Below are 20,093 nucleotides of genomic sequence, written 5' to 3'. Positions count from 1 at the left end.
GAAAGTTTCAAGCAGTAAACTGTGGTGATATTTATCCAGCTAGAGCTTTGATAATGATGATGCTCTGAATGACAAGACCATGAGTTGTGGTCAAGATGTTTGCTAAGCTGATATGCAGTAAACAACAGCCTCGTTACAGGAGGATTGTGGCTTTCTTGAATATCCATCCATCCACTATTTATACCCCTTATTCTGTTCAGGGTCGGGGGGGGTGGAGCCTATCCCAGCTGTCATTGGACGACTCATTTCCAGTCAATCACAGGGCTGACACAAAGAGACAGACAACCTTTCATGCTCTCACTCACAGCTGGTTTTAGATTCACCAATGAACCTAACGAGCATGTCTTTGGACTGTGGGAGGAAGCCGGAGTACCTGGAGGGCGCCCACGCATGCATGGGGAGAACATGCAGACTCCACACAGAAAAGCCCCCTATCTGTCCGATTAAAAACCTTCTAGTTGTGAGGCAACAGTGCTAACCGCTGCACCTCCGTGCAGCCTTTCTTGAATATACACACAGAAAATGAATGTTTAGTGCAGATTTGATGATTCCACTGTGAGTCAGTTTAACGTTAATATCTCAAAGAGGTATATGTCACACTGCAGCGTGTGAAAAATGTTGTAATATAAGATTTAACTAAATGTTCTTTTTTGCCAACCTCAAGCCAGAGAGTGAATCATGGGTTCAAGTGCAGGGTGAAGATTCATCTCAGCCCCACGCATCAACTTTTAACTTTAAAGAAGTCCTCATGGAGCAGAACGTTTACTTTAAATAATTTAAGTTGTGTGCCAAAATGAATTAAAGTGGTAGCATCTGGAACTATTCCATCTCAATCTCAAGGTCCAAGGTGATAGAAATCTTGTCTTTGTGGCTCATGAATAAAAACACACACTGTACATGTTAAACAGTCAGTAAGCCTAAAGTTAATATATGAAATAATTGAGAGTAAAAGAAAGAGAGAAATATGGTCGTCATGTCTTTACACCAAGGGACTATGCCACTAACATTCACTGTTGAGATATCCCAGAGCCCAACATTTCACCACTGCTTAAAAACAAAATATATTCAGTTTACTATAATATAATACAGAACACATTTCCTGATGATTGTCTGCTTAATTAATCATATGATCATTGCAGCACCAGCATAAATACACTCATTTGATTTTTAAAAATTCAGGCCTACAGTATGAAACTGATTACCCTGTGATAGTGGAACATCATTATTTCCAAACAGTGAGTGTCTTGAGCACTGTTAATGGATATTTTTTCTAAACTGCAGACCTTTGAAGCTGCTCCATTAGATACAAACCAACACAAACTCAGTATTCTGGTAGTAACCGGAGAGTTGGAGGTGAAGCAGTGCAGTAGCCCAAATCTCTCCCTGTAAGGGTTGTTAGTTTCTTTTGATTTGTGCTTGGCCGCCTGTCACCCAAACCCATTCCCTGAAATCACATCACTATAATGGTCTAATCAGCACTTAACGAGCCATGTTACATAAAATCAATGCCCCCCTCCATTTGAGAATGCAGAATATTTGGAGGAGCTGATGAAGGCTCGTGGAAGGGACAGGAGATGCTGTCGATACGGTTGCTGCAGTCAGTGGACAGACAGGCCTGCTGAGAGCACATGATGCTCTTCCCCTTCAGTTCAGTGATCCTCTGAGATCCAAGCTTTTACAGCAAAATCCTTTGTTTTGCTGACTAATCGTGTATTGATTTTCACAAGTTGTTAAGCCCAAATAAGGTTGTCAGGCCACTGCCAAACAGCTCGTCTACCTGTAGAGGCTCCAAGAACAGAGAGCAGTGCATCTCCCATTAGGAGTACCATTTGACTCCTCTTCTGGATTTATCTTATGGGGACTGTTAACAGCATCAGTGTGCTGTTTTTCTCGGATGTGCAGTGCTTTTCTTGAGAGCAGAGCATGCTGTTTCCCACACGTTCCATCCATACATTGCCTTATGGTTTGTGTGGGAGGATGTGTGTCTTTGGCAGTATAAATACATACAACACGCAATCAAGATCACTCCCACGTACAAGTTGTCACAGTTTCATGTGTCATCCTCCAAAAAAGGGGAAATCACAAATCAAGTTACAGCTGAAAACTGGGGGAGTCTCAACCATGCTGGTGGCAGCGTTGCCCTGGATGCAAACTGAATTCACTTTTGCTCTGGACCATCACCTGCCAATGAAAACCAGCGGGTTCTTTGCATTATTCTTGATAGAACCACAGGAACACAGCAATGCTAGCTTGTTTCCATTTCTCTAGATCTTGAAGCTGCAAATGAATAATATATTGCAGGGAAGTCAGGCGTAAATGAATGAATCTACATTAAGTGGGGATTTGGAGGGAGGGGAAAGTGTCATGGAGCTACAGCACTACCCTGTGGTAGAGTAAGATATTGCACTTGATGATACACCGGCAGAGAACACAGGTTCAGGGCAAAATTACTTTAAAAATACACCTGATACATTTTTTTTGCTTTACAAAAAAGTGACTCTTTTGTTTATTTGTTCGTTTTAAATTGTCAGATTTCGGTATTTTGCCTGCAGCAAATTACAGATAGACTTCTCTGAATTCGTAGCTTCAACACGTCTGATAGTTACCATGTTTCAGCTTTGCTCTAAACACACAAAAACAATATACAGACATACATGACCTGTGCAATTATCCGATTACATGTGGCACTCTTTGTCAATGATTCGGAAAATACAATTGTTCTGGTCCCCATTAAGATGAGGCCATGTGCATAATTGCCCCATCCATGCTGGAGATAATTAATATCAATGACCCTGCTGACTTTTCAAATGCATCATGTTGGCTTTAATGATGATGTGTCATAAGCAGCCGGAGGTGGAGACACCCAGCTCGGTGTTTGCTGGCAGACTCAGGCCAGGGGCTCCAGAGCTGACAGGCGAGACCAGGTGAATAATTGTCAGTGGCATCTTATTACATTGCTGGCATGATCTGATTTACTCCAGCAGCAAATGGTGGGAATAGACCCGGTTTCGTTGTGGGTATTGGATTAACGAGTTTTACGCACAAATGGAGCCCACACTGACGGCAGATACATCATGCAAGATTAAAGAGGATTTCCATGTGGTTGTGATAGCTGTCCTGCCTGCTTCATTACACTATTGAATCACTCCACACCGACTGTGCTTCTCTGCTGAAAATACGTTTTGCACTTTGTCGGCATCGAAATTTCTTTGGTTGATGACATATTGTATGAAAAATCAAGGCCACATTTTCTGAAGGGTTTTGTATTTACAAAATCTTCACACTGCGCTGCTAAATCACTTTTTACTAACTGCAGATAGACAGTGACTGGAACATTAAGATTTAATGCTTCAAACAGAGCAGAGAACAGGTATAGGTAACACTTTCAATTTTGTGATTTTTCCCTGTATATTTCCTCTAATTGTATTATTGTAAGTGTTTTTCTGTTTTTTTATAGCCTAATATGATGGCATAATCAGCATACTGCTCTTCCCTCGATAATTCTTATAATAGTTTTACTTTTATTAAATATTGTCTTAAGCTAAAATTCAATTTCATTAGAAATATAAGATAATTGCAAAATAAAAGCCCCTGAAACTTCTGACTGTTTAATAAAATGGAAGTCTTGCTCCTCAGGAAAACTACATCTCCCTAAAGTGATTAAAGCGCTGCTGTGAGACACCGACACTTGATTGGTTTATCGTAATCCACGTGACTGAATTGGACGAATGGTCAGAGACCCAAACAGGAAGTGTTAATGTCATACAAGTGGATACAACGTGAAAGTCAAGTCAAAGCTAAACCTGATTTTCTATGAAGAAAATACGAGTAAACATGTCGTTTTTTGTATCTTGAAGTTGTCGCAGCATGTTGTGCTTTTAGCGGTTTATGTGTCTCGATGTGCAGCGTGTGCAACGATGTTTCTGGCTGCAGCTAAAACGCTTTCGGTTACATCAACCACTTCTCGGGAAATATTGTTAAGTATTCGACATTATTGTAAAAAGACACCAACAAAGTTACGAGTATCCGAAGTAGTTTCAGGTGCTGATTTGGGAGCAAAAACCACAGTCCAGGTAACGTAGACGCTACCTTTCGTATCAATAAATGTTATGGCAATATATGTAATATTTTTAGTTTAGCTAACTTCTTAAATGTTTAGCTAAGCCACAGTCCTGTACTTTGTTATTGAGGCTTTGATACATACTCTACATCAGTTGCCTTTCATTAATCCCTAAAACGCTTATTATCTCTACATTATTTCATCATTACATTAAGCCATACTTGATCTTTTTTAGTTAAATTACCTCAGTGGATTTGCTGCAAACAACTTAACAAGCTTTAGGCTTGACTCTTTCTAGCATCTGGCACTAAAAAGGGTTACTGTACATGTATTATACCTTGCATGTATGTCATTTACTTGGGTTTAACAAATGTCCCTCATAGATCTGATATCATTAATAAAAAATAAAAAAACAACAGTATATGTATATAATTTCTGTATAACCAGAGGGAACAGATAACTGTTTAATTTGTTTCTCTGCTGTAGGGATGGGTTCGCTCTGTGAGACCTCAGAAGGCGAATCTCTTTCTCCATGTGAATGATGGGAGCTCTTTGCAGCCATTGCAGATTGTTGCCAGTCCAGAGCTAAATAATCCGTAAGCACCTCAGCTTTTTTCCCCCTGTACACAATCCTACAGCATTCTGTTTTATGCCTGGCACAAACTTAAATGATCTGTTTTACTCTTTTTTCAAATTAAGGTTGGTCACATTTGGAAGTGCTGTTGAAGTCACAGGTATTCTCAAAAAAAGTCTGCACCAAAAACAGCCAGTTGAACTGGAAGCAGACCAAGTCCATGTAATCGGAGAATGTAACCCTGTGGTAAGGACAATAGTCTCCTCAAACATCCCACACACACACTTTACTGACTCCCTGCACTAGCTCATATATACTTTAACTGTAAAAAAGTATATTCTAAAATTTTTGCTTTGCTTTCATGTTTCAGGATTTTCCCTTTAAAATCAAAGAGAGACACAGCCTTGAGTATCTTCGCCAGTTTCCTCATCTCCGGTGTAGAACGAATGCCTTTAGCTCCCTGTTGAGAATACGAAGTGAGGCAACTTCAGCAATTCACTCATATTTCAAGGTGAGAATGTCAGTGGAGGACTTTTAACACTGTGCACAGGAAAGCTTTTTGTGTTTGTTATTTTACTTATTTAATCTATTTTATTCTTTTTTAGGAAAATGGCTTTATTCAGATTCACACTCCAATCATCACCTCAAATGACTGTGAAGGGGCAGGGGAGCTCTTTCAGGTTGAGGTAAGTATCTACAGATGGGTTTACAAACTTTCTTTAAGGTAAGGCAGTGATTCTCAAACTGTGGGGCACGGTGGCATTACAGGGGGGGTGCGTCACCGCTCCTGTGTGTTTTTTTTTCGTTTGGAAAATGTAGCAGGCGGAACTATGTTTTGACGTTGGACAACCCGGACTCATTTTCGGGTGGCACAGTACACAAACGCGTTGCCGTGGTGATCTCCATGACAGATTTCACATTCAGTCACACACAGAGAAAAAGTCTAGCATTGCCAATGGACAAATATATTACAGGGGCGAAAACAAAAACAGCTTACGCGTCGGCCGACATTAAAGCTGACCAACCACCAAAATCCAAGAAGTCAAGAAAATATGACGACGCTTAACTTGCTCTTGGATTTACAGCGAATATGGTAGGAGATGAGGAGAGACCTGTCAGTGTTATATGTCTGAAAAGTCTGGCAGCTGCAACAAAAATCAGTTTGTTGTTTTTCTTAGCACAGACTGAACTTCATTGTTATTGTTCTGAAAAAGGTATTGCACATTTATATATATATATTTCTATTTGAAAAAGTCTGATGGAGCAATTGAAATAGGGTTTTTTTTTGCACAGCAAATTACTCAGAGAAAAGTGAAAAGAATGCTCGCAATCTTAACTTTCTTTAAAAAAGAAACTTAACCCATTTGTGACTATTTTGTTGGGGCGGGGGGGCCTGGAAATGTTTCTTTCTCCAAAGGGGGGCATGACAGAAAAAGTTTGAGAACCACTGAGTTAAGGTTTTACGCTTCAAACAAAACAGTTTATCAGCTTTAAGTGAATGACAGTGGTTGGTCTATATGTGATTTCACCTCCAGTGTGCTAGTGTTAACCAAAGCTGTGAACAGAGGGACTATTGATATTTATTGAACCATCAAAACCTCTGCTTTCACCACAGCCATCGGGCCCAGAGTATAATGAAGATGAGCACTTTTTCTCTGTCCCAGCCTTCCTGACCGTCTCTGGTCAGCTTCATCTGGAAGTAATGTCAGGGTGAGATAAACTATGAATTTATGTTCCAGTGATCATCTGCACATTTTGTGAATTCACACCTCCTCCTTCAGCCTCAGAGAGTAAAAGTCGCATACACTGAAGTACATTTCTAACTATGCCTGTCACTCATACTCTTCCAGGGCTTTTTCCAAAGTCTACACATTTGGGCCAACTTTTCGTGCTGAGAACTCCCAAAGCAGGCGGCACCTGGCTGAGTTTTACATGGTGGAGGCCGAGGTCTCCTTCACACAGTCCTTAGAGGATCTCACTAAGGTACAGAACAGCTAGAAATTTAATCAAAAGTGCCACATAGTTTTAATACCTTTAGCATGTTACATACTTTTCACTCAATAGTTTAATTTCTAACCTTTCTGTAAGCATTTGGTCTTTATTCATTTTAAGTCTTGAAAATGAATATAAAGGATTTAAATTTTGTGCTGTACTACATAAACAGATTTTTTTCTCTCTCCACGTTGATTAACATCACTGTGTGGGGATCACTGTGTCCAGTGAAGGAGAGACAAAGTGGAATGAAATCTGTTTGGTAATCTGTGATTGAGTGCAGTCCTCTCGCAATTCTTTAATCATGAGCTTTGTGGATAAAAGGACCAATGTCACCTCACATCCAGATCTGTGTAATGAAGTTCAAATCTTACACTAACCTTATGTGACTTTTAAAGTTGCCCTTGTGCACAGTTACCCAGAAAGGCTTTAATAATTAAACTGGGCCCACTCTTTAGGTCATGGAGGACATGTTCAGGTCTGCCACGGAGCACGTCTTGGCTCACTGTGCAGAGGATGTGGATTTGTTTCACAAGCATGTGACTCCTGGACACAGGGTGAGTCCTGAAGGACACTTACTTAACCTGGGTCATGACACCAACCAGTAACAACTGCCTCTGACTTCATTGTAATCTCAATATACATTTTTTTATTGCATCCATTCCCTCTCAGGATGTTGTAGAATCTATGCTGAAGAAGAGATTCCCTGCGTAAGTCTCTATTTTTCTAAACATTGCAAATAGATTTAAATTAGATACATTTTTGAAACCTTAAATAAATTGTACTATCTATCTACTTTTAGGATCACCTACAGTGAGGCTATAGACATCCTAAACCGCAGCTCTGAGGAATTCGCCTTCCCAACAGATGTAAGTGCAGATGGTTTATTATGTTTTGATTGAGCAGACTTGATATCTGCCTCGACTGTATGTTTGAAGCTAACACTATCAAGACGCAGAGCTCCACATTGACCTTAGCTCTTCTTTTCTACAGTGGGGCTGTGACCTTCAGACAGAACATGAGAAGTACCTGGTGAAACATTGTGGCAACATTCCAGTCTTTGTCACTGATTATCCTTATAATCTTAAGCCTTTTTATGCAAGAGACAACCAGGACCATCCTGAGCATACAGTAAGACGTAGTCACACTGTTAAAAAATGCAGAGTGAATCAATGATTTAACCACTCTGTTCCTTCCTTGTAATGTCAGTTGGGTTATCGCAGCGATTTGCATATCCGAGCTGACTCTGGCTGTCATTTGTGTGCAGGCAGCTGCAGTGGACCTTCTTGTGCCAGGAGTTGGAGAGCTCTGTGGGGGCTCACTGAGAGAGGAGAGGCTTGATCTGCTGAGGGCTCGGCTGGAAGAGTAAGAACAAATACTCAAGTGGTATCGGAAGGGCCCTGCTCATAAATTTAAACTACTGATGTAAATTGCTAATTTTTTAAACAATCTTCCAGAACATATTTTCTGTACTCTTGACACTAAAAAGGGAAACAATGTGCAGAAAGTTCAGAAGTCAGCTGTAAAATCCCAGTGCCAGGGGTGTTTGAGGTTTTGAAGGCCCCTGACTCCACACATGATTCAATGATGAAAAGCATTAGGAAAAGATTGACTTCTTTATTACAGATAGAGTGATATTAAGGTATTTGTATCCCTATTTTATTTATTAAAGAACACAACTGGACAATAAACATGACAGAAAATAAGATAAATTTGCAGAACTGTGGGCAGAACTGTCAGCTGTTTGAAGTACTGTTTTAATGTCTGCGCATGAATTGATTAGATATGAAAATGTTGGGAGAGGATTTATAATTCATCTGATGTTTATGGAAAGATTAAATGCTCATAATAATTATGATACTTTTCCAGGGCCGGTTTAGAAGACACCTACAGCTGGTAAAAAAACATTTTTTAAAACAACATTTTAAAAGAAACATCCTCACGTGCCAACAGAGTTTTACTGAGATTTGTATTTATTTGCAGGTATCTGGATTTAAGGCGTTTTGGCTCTGTTCCTCATGGTGGCTTTGGACTGGGATTTGAGCGATATTTGCAGTGCGTTCTTGGTGTTGACAACATAAAAGATGTGATTCCATTTCCTAGATTTTCCCATTCATGTCCTCTTTAAGCACAGTTAAAGCCAAACAAACTTGAAGTCTGTCTTTTTTCTGCCTGACAAACATCAAATAAACATTATACTTAACATTAATTTATATTGGTTTCATGTGTTACATTTAATCTGTTCTTTTTTTAGTTTCACTGCACCTTTTTGATTAAATAAAGATAAAACTGTATCTCTCGTATGTTGTTCAGGGCTTTATTACAAACCTATATAATATTTAATTTAATGGATCTATTTCTATCGCTTCTCCCATACTAGAAGCAAAGTCAAGTATTTCAACTATCCACAAGATGGTGCTTTTTCCCCAGAATAAAATGAAAAAAAATTACTCATTTGATAACAGCAACTATTGACTATTTGTTTAGTCCTTTTTTCAGACAACAAGATATATTTTCAATATTCTTGTTTGCTGTGACTGACACTTACCGGTAGGCTAATTGTTGATGTATGCACCGACAGCTTCCGATAGATTTCATAATGAGAAATCAGATGCGTTTCCGTGTTGACATAAGAATTACTTTAACCTCTTTTTTATGATTACGTTGACTATTAAATGTATCAAAACAACGAGTTCCTTGATTATTTAAACTGGTTTGGGGATCTTAAAGCTACTTTGCGACGGGCAGTTTTCCCATCCTGTTCATCCCAGCGCAGCCCATCCCTCTCTTTGCTCGGTGGGCGTGGTATGAGTTGGGAAAACAAACTGCAGACACCCTACGGTACTTCCTCACCCTGCATCAGTTGAGTTTCCCCGCGGCTCCTCGTCAGTTCGCCGTGCGTAATTACCCATAAGTCGTGTTGAGCCTCATTTTGTCCAACTGTAGGATTGTGCGCTGGTTGTTGCGCACAGTGCCACCAGGAGCTACTGGCAACATCTCCGACCAGCACTACTCTGATTTTTATCAAATGGGGGGAGCAGACTGCACCAGTGAGAGCCAAACGCCGACAGCACTTTGAACAGGCAAGCCTTCAGGAGCCGTCATGTTCTAGTGACAGACGGCAGCAGCAGAGCAAGAAGAGACTGCACACAGTGACAACCATGAGCGGCGGAGAAATCCTCTTCCAAGGCTGGCTGAGAAAGTCACCGCCGGAGAAAAAACTGAGAAGATATGTAAGTGAATTACACTTTCGCTTAGTTTTTCAAAGTTGACAAGTGTAACTGAACTTGTGTCGTTTCTTTCTCTGTCAAAGTGCTGCTCTGTGTTTTGTTTATTAGCCTCAAACTTGAGTGGTGTCAAACTCAGATATTTAAAGTCCAGTTGTAGCAGGTGCATCCCACTACTACCATCAGGACCTCTCCTGTCTATTTATGCCCTACAGGAAGTACTGTCTCAGTCAATTAGAGTCTAGAAGTATATGTTTTTTTAAATCATATTCAGTTTCTGGGTTTTACAACGTTGGCCTCCGACTGTGGGGTCCTATGACAACATGGAGGTAAGCCTTTGTAATTCCCAACAGCTGTCTACAGTTTGACTAAATAGCCCCCAGACTCAAACACAAACTGCCATTTTGCTTTATCTCATCATGATGAGGTAATGTCTAATCAGGTTTTGATTTGAGCAGTTTTCATCTCGCCCCAGCCGACTCATGTCACACACAATAGTGATGAGTCTAAAGCATTTGAGAGCCTTGATAAGGCTTCATAAGCTAAAGCTGCTATAGTCTCTAGTTGGGCGCTGGGCAGGGGATGGCTGCAAATCAGATAATAGGATTTATGGAGGCAGATAGAACCATGAGACAATCTCCTATAAATACAGCTGTCCACTGTTTATGTGTGGTGTTGCATTACCAGGCTTCTCCATGTTCCTACTAGCTGACTTTGCCATGATGTCATCCCTGTGTTTCATCTGGAAATCCATCCTTGAATGTCTTCAAATGAACCCCCCCTTTGTCCTGTCATTTCCTCATTGTCTTCCACTTAAAGCTGGCTAATGTTTACACAGAGACCACCATGGTCAGTATGGAACAGCAGCTGCAATGGTACAGGGGAAAAACTAGCGTGGTTCATAGCCGTACTGTATAAACAACAAGAGAAAAAACCCTCGCAAGGCATAATGGAGCTAACATAATGGCCTTCCTCAGGCAGCAGAGCAGGGAGCAGCCTCTCAGCCCTTCTCACCCTGCTTCTCACCCTGAGCAATAACCTGTAAACAAGTGCTCACACACAGTCTCAGCCAGAAAGCAGTGTCATGAGATGGAGTGTCCAGAACAGGCAGACTTGTTAATGCGATAATCTGTCCATCTGAAATTCCTTCCACTTAAAGCCAGGCTATGGACAATCAGGGCCATTTACTCACCAGTCTTGCTGTCATCTGACATAGTTGACGTCCTGATGTAGAGGGATATTTTCAGGTACTACTTTCACATACTCTCAAACATTCCAGCCTGAAGGTGTGTTGTGTGTCTCAATCGTGGTGGCAAGCTTGATCGGTCATTAAATTGGAATGAGTTGAGGAGGTGTTTAAGGAATGTATTCGAACAGAGCTGTGACTGACACGTTACGCTGCAATAGTTCCCACTGTTGTGTCTCTTTTAGGTGATAATTTGCGACAGAGAAATGTGTTTCAATCTTTAACGACGCTACAACAACACACCCTGTCAATATTCCACCCTCTCTACCACAAAGTCCTCCCTAAACCAGATGAAGCCTGTCTTTGTTAATCATAGTTGGTTGTTGAAATGATTGGTCATTGTATTAAAAAAAAAGTCTCCTCTGACCTTTCACAGATGTTTTCTGTTTCTCAGCTCTGCATGTCACATGGAGTGTGTGATCCAGCAGAGGAGTAGGAGAGTGTAAAACTGGAACTACCACCACAGCTCTGGCATGCAAATCATATGCAAAATCAGGGAGCAAAACACTTGTGGCAGTTAAAGCCTGGATTCAAGACAGGAGCAAACTTGTTTCCTCTGTAACAAGCAGGACTTGTATTGGTTAAATGTTTGTTAATTGTTTACAAATGCATTTAACTCTCAGCTGTGACTCACTCTTTCTACAACAGCTACTCGCTGCCCAAACACATGATGAGCGTAAACTTTTTGTGTTCCCCCCACAGACATGTGACAGCAGCACTGCAGGCATGCATAGTCACTTTTCACACACGCTGCATCTCCACAAGGAAAAACAGCTACGCTCTGAAGTCTCAGAGCTTCTAAATGAGTCACTTGGTTGGCTTTATCTCTTCTCGGGGGCCGATCGAGGCTCCAGAGGTGGGCAGTGGTTTAAGGGTATGTGGGAGTGGCCTGGAAGCTTTTGTTGAACAATGTCCAGAATAAGCAGAAAGGAACATGAAAACAACTGAGTAATCCAGCTCTTACCCAGCACCTCTTGCATAGATCTGTTGGGGTTATTTTACTCATCAGTGGTTAGACAAAATGCTTCATCATGTCTGATACATTCCCCCCAAACAGTCTTATATTTGTATCTGCTGCTTAGGCAACAACCTGTCACCATTTGTTGACCATCTCTTTTCTATATCCTCTGACCTTTCCTTGCCCAGTTTTTCCAAGCTAGGTACGTCACTTTGTGACTTCCAATGTTGACATACGTCATCTAAATTAATCATACACGTATGAATCCTACTTTGCATGCACAATACGAATCTGACGTGTGACGTGTTGTACTGTTAACAATTTAATCCCTGGTCTCAGGTTGAGATCAAGCTGCTGTTGGCAAAACCCTCCCAACTACCCGTTGTTTTATGTGACATCACAAACGTGTCTGTTCACATACAGTAAAGCATTGCCACATTCCAGACAGATCATATCGGCAAGGTGATAGCTGCCGCTTCTGCCTTCTCCCGCTGCCAGCGTCTTAGGGCCTCAGTGTGTTGCCCTTGTGGATGGTACACAAAGAGGAAGAGAGGTCGGAGGGAGTCAGTGAGCATTAAGGCAGGCATAGCAGAGCGGCAGCCGCCTGTGTCCCACTGTCAGCTGCAGGGTCTGCTGTTGTTTTGCAGAGGGGCTTTGGGAAGTCCTTGCCCTCAGAGGTCAACGGAGAACGCCTCCAAGTTCCTGCTTTGACAGACACCCAGCGCTCACACAGACATTTTCCTTGTTCCACTTTATCTGAGGGCGCTCAGACCGACCTTTCCCCAGAAGCCACAGAACTGGGGTGGCTTTATGTGACTTGAGTATCAAAGTCAGATTACTTTATCATTTTAAGATTTCACTTAAAGGCATGCTTGTGATTGGCATAACATACGATCCTTTTTTCAATAGTTAATCTGCTAATTATTTTTTACTTCAGTGCTGAGGTTATGCTGAGATTACATTTGAATGTGATCAACTGATTATTCCTCAGTATTAAACGTATTAGAAAGTAATTAAGAATGACCCTTCTTTATGTCCCAGAGCCCTCATTCTTTCTTTTGTGAAACCAACAGTCTAAAACCTGAACATGCACATAGACAGGATTAAGAATCTTAAACAGGGATCTTTTAACTTAATCTTAACTAATACTCTCGAATTAAAATTGCTGTTGATGAACTTCTACAGACAGATGTAGTATTGTTGCAGCACACTATTGTTAGAAAGGAAGACATAAAGGTCACAATTGTTTGTCACAAAATTGTATAATTGTAAGTTTTCTTCCCCGACCCGTAGATCATTGATTCTCTCATACTCATTGTGGAAATCCCATGCTGGCCTTGTTTGAACCTTTGTCATAATATCCTGTCCTTTGCCATGAACTCTGGTTAAGCGTGTGTTTCAGTCCAAAACTTAATTACTGCACCAATAGCAGATGCTGGACTTCCTTTGGACCGTACCTACAGGAAGTGTTGTGACAGAGCTCCCATGACAGGGAAAGAAATTAAATTGGATTGTTTAGTTTAGTTTATTTCGGTCATTATCTGACTTATGATAGAACAATGCACTGGTAGATAAATAATAAATAGACTAAACAAAATAAAGGAGTTGATGCTCCGAGCATTGACAACATACAATAAACAAAAAACAGGACCCAAAAGGTTAAAGCCTTAGCTTATTACACCTACACTTTTAACGCTCCCTTTAAATTATACAAAGTAATAAAAAAAGGTTAAATTATGTAATCCTATTGTCTACCCAAGATCCCAAACACATTTCATATGCACTCTGATCATCATACTTTTTATCTTTTGTGTCTATTACACACTTTCATTTCCATTTCTAAGCCATTCCACAAATTAACTCCATGTAGTGAAACACATCTTTGTTTTACATTTGTTCTGGTCTTTGTTTTTGTGAACATACAGTTCCCTCTCAGTTCATACTGACATTCTCTTATTTAGAACAGCCTCTGGTTACAGTCTGGTAACATGTTATTGAATGCTTTGTACGTGAGTGATGCTATTTTAAAGCCACTAGTTCTCTGAATTTAAGAGCCTGTGAATTTATTTGCTGTCTGTCGATAATCAGCTCTTTTTATAACTCTGATCACTCTCTTCTGTAGCAAGGAAAATCAGATTTATGATTGTCTTGTGTTTTTCCCCAAACCTCCACACAATATATAATGTATGGAAGTATAAAAGAGCGATACAATATATGTAATGAATTTAAGTTGAGAAAGTCTTTTGTCTTATTTAATATTGCAATGGACTTTCATATTTTGGTTTTAATATTTCCAGCGTAGTTTGTGGTCTATGACAACTCCCAAGAATTTGTTTTCATGTGCTCTTTCTATTTCAATATTATCTATCATAATTTATAGTTGATTATGAAAGTATCCAATTCTGTTACCAGTGTATCCAGATTGTGGATATATAAAAGTATTTAAATATATTAACGCTCTTTCAGCTGAGCTAACAATGCTGCTGTTCTGAGGGATTTTAGAGCCCTTTGATTTTTCTCTTGCAGAAACTATCACGGGACGGATGTTTTTTTGTTTTAGTGGTGCTTACAATAAAAATAAATGAGTCATAGCACAACAACAAAGACCATAAACAGCCGGACACAACATCGTCTGGGATCAGTCCATTTTTTTTAGCCCCCTCTGCAGATCCAGAGATCATAAATGATTACAGTTAAGCGTCTATTTTACTACCATGACCATCGACAAATCGAGGACGGAGAAAGTTAAAAGGAAAAGAGAAATCACAGTCATACACAGGAAACGTGCTACTAGTTCTAACATGGGCTAGTGGCTAACATGTCATATGACTGTCATTAGATTGGCCTTCTGAAGCAAAAGGGCTTCGCAGTCATGATGACGTGAGTCAGTAGAAATGTCTTTTGTCCCTCTCTAAGCCACATGCAAAGACATACAGATAGAAGATGATGCAAACAGTATTCATTGTTACAAGTAAATGTATCCTCTCCTTACCAGAGCTGACATCTGAGGTGTAAGTGTGCGTTACTCACTTATGTGTTGTGATATTGCACACGTGGTCTTTATGAACAGTGCCCTGCTTTAGCTCTCACCTGACGCCCCCTGAGCAGCTCTGAGCAGGACCGGCGTAGACCAGAGTTATTATTGTTTTGAAACTTCCATTAGTTTTTATTTTAATTAACTCTTTCTGTTTGGTTTTTGATCTCAGTTTAGTATTAGTTAGTTTTATGAGTTCAGAAGTAGTTCCAGTTTTATTTTTATATATAGAAGAGAACTAGTTTTAGTTTTGATTTAGTTTTAGTTTTTCAGGTATTATGAGGAGTATTTCCTTACGGGACTGTCCCGTTCCATGCCTGCTACTTTAGCAATTTTGAGAAAGTCTAGTTTGCACATAAAGTATCATCCTCTTTGAAGTTTCTATTGGAGCCGCCTGCCACTTGCCACCTTCTGAAACTAGTTTGTGGCTGTGTCATCTTCATTCTAGGTTCTTTTTATTAGGTCAGTGTCTCTCGTCAAACAGAATAGGACAAAGCGGTTTCGCAACGAAAACGAAGCTGATTTTACCTGCAATTCTATTTAGTTTTAGTTCGTGTTGCACTGTGCATTGTAGTTTTATTTTCTTTTTTTAAAACAGATGTTATTCCAGTTAACAAAATTATTTTTTCACTGCTAGTTTTAGTCTTAGTTTTCGTTAACTACACTAACCCTGGCTTAGACGTACCATGATAGTAAAAGGTGGGACACATTTCCAGAGGTTCAAACTTGTCACTTTCCTGCTTATTTTGAGGAATTTTACATACAGGCATTTTAATTTCTTGATACTACTACAAGATCATCAGTTGTTCAGTCTTATTAGTTTTTAAACTATGCATTTTCTTAGCTCACATATACTTAAAAATACACTCTGTGAACATAATTTTAGCTAGGAAACAGGTTTATATAACACTATTATCACTAACACTCCTATGCAAATGAACTACATGTAAGTGGAAATACCGACAACATGATTACAAATATCTTAGGTAGTAGGAAGTAGAATGTGTTATTTCTTCATCACAGCATATTTGTAGGTAGAGAGGATATTTATACACATATTTAAGCCTGCAGAACTATAAGTGGTGGCTTTTATCATCCTGGCAACATTTTTATATTTCTGTAAAGTAGACTTTTATAAAACCTGAACATTGTGTTGTTGTTGTACTCTTTGTTAATTCCATTACACATCTGAGCAGTGATGAGCCTTCGAAGGTGTTCCTCATGAGGAGGTAGACTATTTGTGGAGTGATAGCCTGTGAAAATATGCTGTAAATCTAACAGCTCAGAAATCTGTACACCAACGATACGCACACAGATTTAGCACCTTATGGGTTAGCTTGTTGGTAAGCTTGAGTGTTATTAGTAATAATCCAGTTAAAATAAGAAAATAACCAGCCTTTTTATTTTTGATTAAGTGTATTTCAAACTAACAGCTGAAATGTGCTGAAATAAGTGTGAAATGATGTGTTTCTGTTTCGTGTGAAACACTTTCCCTCGCTGGAAGGATTTGTAGGAGTTGAAGGCGTGCAAACGTGGTGCCTTTGGGCTGAGGTTATGGTGCAGGTGGTTGTATAGTTAAAATGAAAGCAGCTACAAACACACACACATTTCTCCATGATGATAAACTATTTGATCTGAGAAAATGATGCAGTGGAAAATGCAATGTATCTATTTTATCTGTGATTATTGTTACATGTTTTACACAGTATTTTGTTATTGATCATTTAAACACAGGTGTGTCATGAAAAGTCTCAAATTCTAAATCCAGTGGCTCATGAAATATTTTAAACACATCTATCAATGATTGATTACAGTTAACCATTGAACTGTGAGCTTATATATCAAGTGAATTTATTCAGGTGGCAGATTAGAGTACGGTCGACTACATTAGCATTGTGTGCATGTAGACAATACTGACAGTAACTACTGTTTCTGCTGTATGAGCTTGTGTATGCTGCTGCATGAAATATTTTACAATGTGTTTACTGATGTCATACATGCAGGATCCTAAATGCAGCATCAGTGTCAGTAATGATGCACTCATGTGGGTGAGGTGCAGACTCACAGGCACCATGATGTTTGAGGTCGAGTGATGGAACAGCAAAGGTGCTCCCCTTTTATGTAAATGTAGTTCAGAAGAGACCCTGTGAGAGAGTCGCCTCCTGATTTAATGTTTGTGTTTTATCCACCGTCGTGCATCTAAAACCACTTTGGAAGGAGTCAGAGAGAGCAGGAGATGCACATGGCACGCCCTCCAAATGCAGACATGTATGAGCCGCTGCAGATGGCAGAGGCAGGGGAAGTGACACAAAGAGTTCTGATTGAAGATAATGCTCCCCGTTTGTCAAACTGTCAGGGCGGGCTCTCGCTAAATAAGCACAGCCTTTTGCTGATACCGAGACATGACGAGAGATTACTCATTTTCCTAATGATGGAAGTGTTCAGCTGTAAATTGAGGCTGATTATATCTACTGAGGGCTTTTGAGAGGTTGTTTTTCATAGGATGTGCTGCAGATTTCGCGGATCATTTCTCCCGTGAAGAGAGTGAATGAGGACTGTAGGTACCAAATGCAGCATCCCTCTTCATCATCATCACACCTGTAGGATAGATCTTTCCATCAAAGTCATGTGACGGCATTGTATGTGGAATAATTTTGTCCTATAATGTCATTAAAGCTGAATCGCATTAGACTCTGCTTCACGTGCAGAAAATTGGGTTCAAAGCGTACGTCTTACCTAAAAGGAGAATGTGAACTTGGCAATTCCACACACGAGGGAAACATCAGAAGTTAAGTGTTTCTGCCCTCGAGAGAACCCTGTCTGTCTTGGCGCACCATGGCTAACCTCCCACCTTCTTTATTAACACACAGGAATTTATGGGCCTGTTTGGGTCTTATCTGCATGTGTTAAGTCTTGCAGCTGCCGGCCATCCAAGGTCAGTGTTTTGACTATTGGGAAACCTGACCCGTTTGATTTAAATTGCAGCGGTGCTCTAATGCATCCGCTGGACTTGCATGGCCGACGTCTTATATTCTCAGTAATTCTGTTCAACATCTTTTCATGTTTACCTCTCCGGGTACACGGATGAGACAGAGTCATGTCCGACCCAGGAGCATCTGGATCTCTTCAACGCTCGAGACAGATAATGGGCTCTAGCTGCTGAAAATGCAAAATGGTCACACACTGCTGGCACACTGTTGGACTCCTGTTTTGTTTGTGACCTGAATTTATGGGAAATGCTCCAGAAATGTGTTTTATAAACTTAGTCTGGGACGGCTGTCTGCTTAACTTCTCGCTCATAGCTGAGACTCAGAGCCCTGTGTAAACTGTCGGACGTCCAAGGAACTTCCCTGCGCTCTCTTAAGTCCATCCGTGGTTTATTTTAGCTCACTGTAACATAAACTCATGTCATAAAGGTAAATACAGATACATGACACCTGCCAAGCAAATAAATGAAGACAAACATATTCTTTGCAGATTACATGAATGGTTAAAACATTGAGCGTCGTCATGTTCTGCTTTTGAGGATTTTCAGGGAAAGCATTGAAAGCACTACAGTTAGTTTTTTGTGCTGCGTGTGTGGAGATATTCTTAAAATGTTATTGCATTCCCTGACTTCCTTAAACTCCCATGTGTTCCTGGAATGTGACGTGTGACCCGCTATTGATTAGGACCACATAATCAGTACTCTGTCGTCATTGTCTGCTGCAGCCTGTCCAGCCTTCCTCCCTCTCTCCCCCATTAACCAGAATCACAAGTGTTTCGGCATTCACTCGTACAATCATGGCCATTATGTTGGTCCCACCTTTTAATTCATACATTCCAAAATGGCCCTCACTGCTGTTCTTTTGTTTTGAGGTGTTTTCTGGAAATTTGAGCCTCATTCGAGCACCAGAAGGGACAAGAAGTGAAACTACTTGTGTGCTAAATATTCCTCTTTGTTCTTTACTAACTTTGAAAAGCTAGGAAACGCCACCCACGCAGAATGGATGTGGGAAGAGTGCATTACAGGATATTTATGTGGGAGGGCTGCTGTGTCTGTTCTCCTTCTTTAGAAACGTTTACGATTCAGTGAGACTGACATGAAAAGCTTGTTAACATATGAGCAGCAGAAGTCTAGAATTGTTCATGATGAAGTTTTGTTTGTAACCTTTGAAAACAAGGTTGGACGCTGCTTCACATGGAGAGGTCAGGATAAAAACCTCCTGGGTGTCTGTGCCGACATTTGCGATCACAAGCGGCGCACAGTTAGGGACGTGTTTCCCATCAGCCAGCAGTGGTTGGTTTGCCAGAGAGGGTAGGCGAAGCTAAGCTGATGCATTTCCGGTTTCTGTAAATGTTGCGAGTAAACTGTAATCTTCTATGGCTGAACAAACAAAGAAAAGATGGGTGACTACAGATACAACTTCAAAAATAAGTGAAAATCCAAAGAAAAAGAAACAAACTCGACGCTCAGATGAAACAGGAAAGTGACCGCGTCAGTGAGGAAAATCAAGAGTTACAACCGTTACAAAAGGAGCCAACCGTAGACGTCTGGTTAGATTGTGTCCTCCTAAAGTTACTTCATTAAGCTTGAAGAACCAGAGGATGAAGAAGACTCAGGAGACTCAGATGTCACACGGAGCATCACTGTAAAGCCAAGTCAATTCTAACACACCAGTTCTCATGCTTAGTGTTTAACCTTCTCATTGTCTTCATCAGCACACAGTAGGATTTACGATCACTAATGTTACTCCACTGTGCCTCAGTGTAACACATCTCTTCTTGCTCTAAGACCTGAATCAGGACAATTCTACCACAATTACCATATATCAGCATTAGTTGGCGCCCAAGAGAACTGAAGTGAAATCTTCGAGATTGTCAGTTTAAGCAAAAAAACAAACTACCTGAGCCGTGGTACCGTTACCAAAGTAATCCCTTTTATCCACACCTTACCATGAGGAACACTAATGTTTTTCCTCAAAGCCTTTTTCATGTGATATAGGACGCCAACCCTCCTTGA

At 40.4% G+C, this 20,093-nt stretch overlaps 2 protein-coding genes across 3 annotated transcripts in view; both read left to right on the top strand.

Moving 5' to 3' along the window:
- Positions 1-3,777: 3,777 nt before the first annotated feature.
- nars2 (asparaginyl-tRNA synthetase 2, mitochondrial) lies at positions 3,778-8,824 on the top strand. Its single transcript, XM_069668402.1, has 14 exons — positions 3,778-4,073; positions 4,547-4,656; positions 4,760-4,880; positions 5,005-5,145; positions 5,240-5,320; positions 6,250-6,344; positions 6,485-6,617; positions 7,085-7,183; positions 7,299-7,336; positions 7,429-7,495; positions 7,620-7,757; positions 7,894-7,991; positions 8,496-8,522; positions 8,610-8,824. Exons 1-14 carry the CDS (start codon positions 3,918-3,920, stop codon positions 8,752-8,754), a joined length of 1,449 nt encoding a protein of 482 aa, XP_069524503.1. The 5' UTR covers positions 3,778-3,917; the 3' UTR covers positions 8,755-8,824.
- Positions 8,825-9,534: 710 nt separating this feature from the next.
- The window catches only part of gab2 (GRB2-associated binding protein 2), a 32,042-nt gene continuing 21,483 nt past the window's right edge, over positions 9,535-20,093 (top strand). For both annotated transcript variants that reach the window (XM_069668397.1, XM_069668396.1), the window contains exon 1: positions 9,535-9,859. In XM_069668397.1, the coding sequence (XP_069524498.1) occupies positions 9,788-9,859 (72 nt within the window). In that variant the 5' untranslated portion in view covers positions 9,535-9,787. The remainder of the gene's footprint in view (positions 9,860-20,093) is intronic.

This window comes from Semicossyphus pulcher, unplaced genomic scaffold, assembly GCF_022749685.1.
Source record: "Semicossyphus pulcher isolate SPU_LCO1_2020_fin unplaced genomic scaffold, fSemPul1.0.p SCAF_19, whole genome shotgun sequence".
Lineage (NCBI taxonomy): Eukaryota > Metazoa > Chordata > Actinopteri > Labriformes > Labridae > Semicossyphus > Semicossyphus pulcher.
The sequence above is the reverse complement of the archived record's forward strand: the minus strand, read 5'-3'. Positions and strand labels throughout refer to the sequence as shown.

What these genes read in the sequence shown, in the direction of transcription:
- nars2 (XM_069668402.1), top strand. Translation starts at nt 3,918, where the DNA reads ATGTTTCTGGCTGCAGCTAAAACGCTTTCGGTTACATCAACCACTTCT. An exon ending in CCTTAGAGGATCTCACTAAG is followed by an intron (nt 6,618 to 7,084) that starts GTACAGAACAGC and finishes CCCACTCTTTAG; the next exon opens with GTCATGGAGGACATGTTCAG. An exon ending in CTGAGGGCTCGGCTGGAAGA is followed by an intron (nt 7,992 to 8,495) that starts GTAAGAACAAAT and finishes ATACTTTTCCAG; the next exon opens with GGCCGGTTTAGAAGACACCT.